Source organism: Centroberyx gerrardi, chromosome 18 (genome assembly GCF_048128805.1).
Source record: "Centroberyx gerrardi isolate f3 chromosome 18, fCenGer3.hap1.cur.20231027, whole genome shotgun sequence".
NCBI classification, from domain to species: domain Eukaryota; kingdom Metazoa; phylum Chordata; class Actinopteri; order Beryciformes; family Berycidae; genus Centroberyx; species Centroberyx gerrardi.
The window spans coordinates 27,616,498-27,624,663 of record NC_136014.1 but is presented as its reverse complement, the minus strand read 5'-3'; the positions used below and the strand labels follow the sequence as shown (position 1 = coordinate 27,624,663).

The window sequence follows — 8,166 nt, the reverse complement described above, 5'->3', positions numbered from 1 at the left end:
CGGCGATGACGAGGAAGAGGAGGAGGAGGAGGAAGACGAGCAAGAAGAGGAGGAAGAAGAGGAGGAAGAGGAGGAAGAGGAGGAGCAGAATCCTGAGCGTGGTGAGTCCGCTTTTTTTTCTGTCTGGTTGTTCAGAGCAGATGAAGCTTTAATATTAAAGGAGAAGTATTGATGTTATTTATTGGTGAACCCACTTTCCCTCAACCTGCCTCGTCTACTTCTACTGCAGTTAGTGATTTCCTACATTTCCCAGAATGACCTGCTCCCGTTAAAGCCAAACCTGTCTTGTAGCTGCATTGCATTCTGGTCTATTTTCTGCTACTGTCGGTGTCGAAATTGGTCTCTCTGCCTCTTCTCCCTCTTCACATTCAAAGCCTGCAGTATGATAACTTTTATTTGACTCAATTTTTTCTCCTGCTTTTCTTGGAGGCAAAAGAAACTGCTCCATGTTGTTGCTCCATGTTGTTGCGTTTTGTCAAGATCTCTTCTTCTCTGCTTTCCTTTTTGTTTTGTTTGTTGTATTTATTTCCGTCCAGTTTTGTGCGACATCTCTTCACATTTCAAGTTCAAGTTCAAGTCTTTAGTGTCCCACCAGGTGAAATGTGGTTGCAGCCAGGAGAAACATGCAAGAGTCATTATAAAATACATCACAAACATCACCACACCAACAAAAAACAAATTAAAATACGTCACATAAAAAAGCACAACGTGTCACAAGAGATCAAGAGATCTCTATACAGGAGATCATTTCAAATGGATAGAAGGTTGTGCAAAATATCGCAAGAAAGTGCAAGAAACCGAAGCAGGTTGTAAACAGTCTGTCGGGGATATAAATAAAACCATTAGTTGTTACTATACTATCACAAGGGAATTGCATTCTACAGATAATTAACAAGGACAACGGGCCACAGTCAGGACACACGCAAAGCAATTAATCAATGAAAGTCCCACTGGACGTCTTACTCTCGGGGCCCTGGGCTGCAGCCTGTGGTTCCCGTTCCCATAGACAGATTTCTGGCCCTCTGATTGCATTGACTTGACATGGACTTATATGGATCTCTAATAAACCGTCACTGGAAATAAAACCCTGAGTCTGGGATGCTTCTTATCAGAGGAAAACTCCTTCTCCGAGGCCGGTGAAACCCGTACACAATTAGGTCGACAGGGCGATAATATCCCAGGGAGCATTGAGGCGTCTAGCAATGTCCAACCTTAGTTTGTTCGGACGGTTGGAGTCTACAGGAGGAGAAGGGGGGGTGATAGGAGGTGTTGTACCGCTGATACACCAGCTATAATATCCCAGGGAGAATGGAGTTGGTGGAATAGGGCAGAGATGCTCGAACATTTTCTTATCACGGACTCCCAAATAGACATTAGGCCATGGATCCCCGTTTAATCAGATTTCGTCCCAGGGAGCCATATGGGAATGATATGATATCGTATTGGACTGTATAACTGTCTGCAGTGTATGTGGGCAGGTAATAATGATCTATGATCTGAATAGTCATTCATTTTTGGGGGCATTTTTTCCTCTAGTAGATAAGGCATTGTTAAGAGAGACATGACGAATTGGGGAGAGAGAGGGGAAGACATAGGACAAAGGTTCCAGACCGGATTTGAACCGAGGACATTGCGGTTTCACGGTGCGCATGTTAGACCACTGACCCACCAGGACGCCCAGCATAGTCCTTCTTATACATTCTATAATTAGGATAGTTTCTAGTGAATTAAACCTTAGGGACATTAAGCTATTCCTCATGTTACTGGCAACTCCCTGCAACCTCCACAAGGTCCCTTGGAGGTTCCTGGACCTCAGTTTGAGAACCAGGGGAACAGGGTGTGAAGTGATGTCCAAATTTAGCTTGTTCAGCCGGCTGGGGTCTACAGAGGTAAAGTTGCAGGAACAGGAGGTGTTGCACCACCGATACACCAGCTATAATATCCCAAGAAGAACTGAGTCGGTACTCGCAGAAAATTAATGGAACTGGTTCTTTAGAAGGCTGTGTGGTTCCACAAAGAACCATCACCTACTGAAGAGCCACTTTATTTAGTGGATGGTTCTTCATGTTCCTCATATGGTTGTTTAGGATATTAAAAGATTCTTAATTCTTATTTGAGTTATTGGATTGTGGGTGATGGCATGCCACTTATGCCACTGTCTATATATATTGTGCAATTGCAAATGAGCCTAAGGGCAATTAAACAAAAACACAATGCAGGTGTCTAAGTAAAGGAGTGCAGAAATGGTTCTTCTGTGGTATCTCTCCAGAGAACCATTTTCGGTTCCAGTTTATTTTTCTGTGTGTAGGATAGTGCAGGGATTCTGAAAAATGTTCTTATTATGGATCCCCGTTTAATCAGATTGTGTCCCTGGGACGCCCATATGGGAAGATTTTTCTTGTTTAGTTGTGAGAGTGAAACATATTATTGCAAAAATCATTCTTATACATTCCCCGATTAGGATAATTGGGGAATGTATGTATGTTGTTTTTCTCTCCTTGCCTAGTGAAATTAAACTATTCCTCATTTTACTGAGGATCCTCTGGAATAAAATGTCACACGATATCCGATCTTACTTTGTGTGGGCAGTTAGGGTCTACCTGAGGAGAAGGGGCTGTAGTTGATGTTGTAGTACAGGTGCACCAGCTGTAATACCCCATGGAGCATTGAGACAATAGGACGTCCAGTGATGTCCGGTCTTTGTTTACGTGACCACTTACGTCACTTTACGTCTACAGGAGGAGAAGGGGAAGTAATAAGAGATGAGGAACCGCTGGTAGACCAGATGCTCTCTGCTCTCCCTCCCGTCGGCGTTTCCCTCGATCCCCCCTGTGTCCTCAATCGCTTCTGACAGCGCCATCACGAATAATCGGGAGAGGAGCTCTGCTGAGTTATTAACTCCCCCCCCCCCTCCTCCTCCTGTTCGCCTCCTCGTCTCGGCGGACGCGTCACATGCGCTCTGCCTCGGCTTCTCCTCCTGAGGATATTTATGGCTCCCGAATCGGAGCACCTCATACGCCTCCCTTTCATTTCCCTGCTCTCATTCGCCGTCGCTGTCCCCAAAATCAACAGCGAGGCTTAGCAGGCAGAGCAGCTCTGCTCTCCACAGCTCTGGGTTGTATGTTTTTTTGTGAGTAAACAGTGGATCATAATTGGGTGGCTTGTAGCTAATGTATTCAGGAATATATGAGAGGAAACTGGGTTCATTAGCATTGCTGAGTTTATTAGAGGCTGCACAAGTTTCATTTCCTTTTCATCTGCAGGATTTTGATTGTATAAATGAATAGACAGTTGTATTATCTACAAAATGAATCCATTACATGTCTTTTCCTCGCCTTTATTTTTGAGACCAATTACCTGCTATTTATGTGGTTTATAGTGCAAAATGCTCCAGCAAACTGTGCTGACTGGTGAAAAAACCGGCTGTGCTCTGAGATGGCTTTTGTACTTAGATGCCCAAACATTGTAAAGGCTGAGTTGTTTGTTATTTCTCTCACAGCAGTAGAGAACCGCTACAAAAACGGTGGACAATCAAAGCTCATTCCAATTCAGAAGAACGACAACAACAACAACAGCTGCAGCATCGCCGCCGGCCACGGCAACGGAGAGGACTACGAGAACTACGACGAGCTGGTCGCCAAGTCGCTGCTCAACCTGGGCAAGATCGCCGAAGACGCCGCCTACCAGGCCATGACCGAGTCCGAGATGAACAGCAACTCCTCCAACAGCGCCGGCGAGGACGACGACGACGACGACGACGAGGGCAGCGAGCCGGGCGACAGGAAGGGCGAGCTGAGCGTGGACCTGGACAGCGACGTGGTGCGGGAGACGGTGGACTCTCTGAAGCTCCTGGCGCAGGGCCACGGCGCCATGATGCCCGACGACGGCTACCCGGAGGGCATGGTGGACGACTGCCACGCCAACGGCCGGCCCGGCATGGGGGTCAGGGGTCAGGCGGAGGAGAGCGAGGAGGAGGTATGTCTCAGCAGTCTGGAGTGTCTGAGGAACCAGTGCTTCGATCTGGCCCGCAAGCTGAGCGAGACGCAGCCGTCGGACCGTCCCGGACAGCCCGCCCTCCTCCACCACCACCTGCAGAACCCCACCGACCCGCACGCCGCGCTGCTGCCGCACCACCTGTCCAGGTACCAGACGAGTCTTTGATCATGTTTCCATTCCACAAGTTCGCATTTTTACACTTCATCTTCACATCGCATTAAAGATGCTGCGTGTAGCACTTTAACAACATCATAATGTCTCATCATTTTGAGACATTAATATAATTGCGTAAACAAATGAGACCAATGCTGAGAAGATTGTCAGCCTCTAGCGGGTCAGATCTGGAGGGAAATCTGCTGGATCGCTTTACGGCACAAAACAGGAAGAGGTTCTTCTTCTGTTCTTCCAGAGCAAACAGAGCTAAAGCTGAAAGAGTTTCTGGCAGCAGATGGTGGAAGGAGGGAAAGGAAGATGGAGAAATCACTTCCAACATGTTGATCCTCTTCAGGGAGGGGGAGGGGAGGCAGGAAGCAACGGGGCTGATGGGAAATGTAGTCTTAATGTGGAGAAACACTAGAACTAACAATACTACTGGTGTGAGATAGAGGAGACCAATCGTCTCCACCGTGCTCTCATTAGTATACAGTAATTAGTCCAAGGTAGCAGCATTAATTTGACAATGATATACTGATATCTAAAAATGCTACACAAAGCAAGTTTAATATGAACCAGATTTTAGTCCTTGATTTGAAGCAGCAGGCACAGCTGCAGCCACACCACCGGTCCAGGTACGAGAGCTACAAGAGTAAAATAAGACTCATCCTGCCTTAGTTGATGACTTTCGGTGTTGAGGTCCCAAATGACACAAGTACAATAACTGATAGGAAACCTGCACACAATCAAAAATCGAGGGTGAGAGGTTCCCCAGGTGAGATGTCCGCCCATGAGTCTGTGTGCTCTGCTCCTTGTTGTTTACTGCACTTCCCCTTCCATGTTTTATACTTCAGAGAGAAATGGACTTATGTCTTGCATAGGAAAAACCCCGTGTCCTCATTTTTTACTATGTACTCAGGGCAGCACACTAACGTTATTGTCCATCAATTGATAGGGCTAGTAAACCCCAGAATTCACCAGTGACATTATTTTACCATCCAACTACATTTTTATAATAAAATAGGACTCCAAATGGCAGTTGGTTACCTTTAAAGTAGACTAACCAGGCACTTTCACTATTTTACCAGCCAACTAGGTGATTTAGAATAGATTAGGCCCTTTGGTAACGTGCTCAAAGTGGCTGCTAGAGTTGCTAAACTTTCCAGCCACAGCCAAACTTTTCCAGCATTTAGCCGGTGACTGCTGGTCATTGCCCGTCCTGCTTTCATCACACAGGTACGAGCTGTGCCAGCAGGGCCAGGAGGACCCGCGGCAGCTGGAGCGCAGCTACTCCGACATGGTGAACCTGATGAAGCTGGAGGAGCAGCTGAGCCCGGCGTCCAGAGGATACCCGACCAGCTGCAGCCAGGAGGGCGACGAGGACACCACGTCGGTGGCGTCCGACCGCTCCGACGAGGCGTTCGACATGACCAAGGGGAACCTGTCGCTGCTGGAGAAGGCCATCGCTCTGGAGTCGGAGAGGGCGAAGGTCATGAGGGACCGGATGGCCTCGGAGCACACGGCGGCCCGTCGGGACCACCATCATCGCGGCCACGGCGAGCACAGCCCCCGGCTGAGCAGCGCCGCCGAGGAACGCAAGGCCAAGATGCACCACGACGGGTCGAAGAGGGCGTACTACCCTAAAGGTAGGCAGGAACACAGTCCTGCTCATGTCTGTTTTATTATTGATCCACTCATATACTCAGCACTACGTTTAAGTCTCCCATTTAAAGTTGCACTAGGCAAGAATTTTGTATAAAAATTCTTAGTAGCGTAAAAGAAAGTGATCTGCAACAGAGAAACCATCTAATCCCCATTAACTGAGATGCCGTAGATTCGCTGTAGATAGTTTGCCCAAATTAAATTCAAATTCAATCAAGTTCAAACTTTTCAAACAGTTCATTCTCGCTGCCATTTGAAGCAGCCAACATGCTTTAAAAAATGCATCAAACTAAATGTCAAACTAAGCCTCATGTTCAAGAAGTGTTTTTCTACTGTGAGTGTGTCTCAATCCATTTGGTCCTGAACTAAGAGATTTTACATCTACATTTTACGTCTGTTTTTTCTTTGAGCAGTATCAAACCTCTTTGCATATTTAGAGAGAAGGTACACATCTTACACACAGGTACACAGCATTTGATCTCAACCAGCTTTCAGTTCTTTATTTGAACCAATAACCTGACTTCAGATCAGCAGGCAGGAAGCTCATCATGTCTGCCTGACTCATCTTGACCCTCCATACTGCAGCATCAGTAGCGATAGAGGCTGGAGGTTATGTCTGCTGTAGCAGGAAAACCATGTAACTGCAGTTTTGGTGTTTTTCTCCCTTGAATTGAAAGTCTCCATGCCTATTTATGGGTTGAGTGAGTCTCATCATGGCCCCTGGGCTCTTGAAACCTGTTAAAACCCCATTGTATTATTTCAAAAATGAGATAATAGGCACTCATTTTCTGCATTCAGGACCAGGATAGTTTCTGCAGATGCATGGTTTTCCTCTGACAGCAGCTTATGTTGTTAAAATAGGCCGGTGCAGGAACATCAGACGGCCGGCTTGTCAGGCATGAGTAATGGCAATCTGCACGGCCCGTTAGGAGAGCAAATCTCATCGGCGGGATGCTATCCACGGCCTATTTCTTTAAATCCACTCGCACACACCCACCGCCGCTGTGCAGTTATCAGCCATGATGGAGCCTCACAACGGACCGAGACGCTCAGACAGCTTCATCGGTCCACAGGAAGGCCTTCATTAGCCACAGGAAGGCCTTCGTTAGCCACAGGAAGGCCTTCGTTAGCCACAGGAAGGCCTTTGTTGGCCCACTGGAAGGCCTTCATTAGCCACAGGAAGGCCTTCGTTAGCCACAGGAAGGCCTTCGTTAGCCACAGGAAGGCCTTCGTTGGCCCACTGGAAGGCCTTCATTAGCCACAGGAAGGCCTTCGTTAGCCACAGGAAGGCCTTTGTTAGCCACAGGAAGGCCTTCGTTAGCCACAGAAGGCCTTCGTTGGCCCACTGGAAGGCCTTCATTAGCCACAGGAAGGCCTTCGTTAGCCACAGGAAGGCCTTCGTTAGCCACAGGAAGGCCTTCGTTAGCCACAGGAAGGCCTTCGTTGGCCACTGGAAGGCCTTCATTAGCCACAAGAAGGCCTTCGTTAGCCACTGGAAGGCCTTCGTTAGCCACAGGAAGGCCTTCGTTAGCCACTGGAAGGCCTTCATTAGCCACAAGAAGGCCTTCGTTGGCCCACTGGAAGGCCTTCATTAGCCCAAAGGAAAGCCTTCAACAATAGTGTTGTTAACATACCAAATTTTGAATTCGATGCCAATACTGAGTTTAATATCTAAAGATTTGATGCTACGACACCATGAGTCCAACATGTTTCCACGGTTTCCAGGGGTTTTGACGTCAGCTGTCTGTCTGTCGGGTCTGAATGTGAAACAGTTCCATATTTGGCTCCTGGCACCAGTTTGTCAACCAGTTTAGATCGACTGGGATCCAGTTGAAGACGAGGTGGACTGTTTGTTTTCGGCTGTTTGACTCTGCTGAAAAGGTCCGTTCATACTGATGTCAGATATGAGTCACTTTTTAAAACATGAATGAGAACAGGTAAGACAAAAAAAAATCGGATGTGAGCAAAAAATAGGAATTGAGCATTAAGGCCTGTAATGTGAATGTAGCCTATGAGATTCAATATTTAAATCAATCAACGTTTATTACATCGTGACACCAGAGCAGACAGGAGCTGTACAGTGTTTCAGTGCGATGGGGAAGCCCAGATCTCCACTGAGGAGAACTGCTGATAAGCTGCTTTCACACCAGACGAAGTTGTTCTGTCTTATCTAGCCACTGTACATTTATAATGAAATATTAAATTGCATTTCTGGTGTGCTGGGATTTAACAATTGCAGAGATTTTGTATGAGTGGAAGTATAGAACATGAACTGCCATGTTAAATCACCAGAGCCTCTGCTTACTGAAGGTACATTTACATTCACCAGTCATTTAACTGATGCTAAATGACGTA

General features: G+C 47.0%; 1 protein-coding gene across 1 annotated transcript in view; it reads left to right on the top strand.

The window, feature by feature from the left end:
* The window catches only part of myt1la (myelin transcription factor 1-like, a), a 57,835-nt gene that overhangs the window by 16,949 nt on the left and 32,720 nt on the right, over positions 1–8,166 (top strand). Inside the window, exons 4-6 of the mRNA XM_078289914.1 lie at positions 1–101; positions 3,506–4,113; positions 5,414–5,795. The exon at positions 1–101 is cut by the window's left edge and continues 384 nt beyond it. Coding sequence (XP_078146040.1) covers positions 1–101; positions 3,506–4,113; positions 5,414–5,795 — 1,091 coding nt within the window. The remainder of the gene's footprint in view (positions 102–3,505; positions 4,114–5,413; positions 5,796–8,166) is intronic.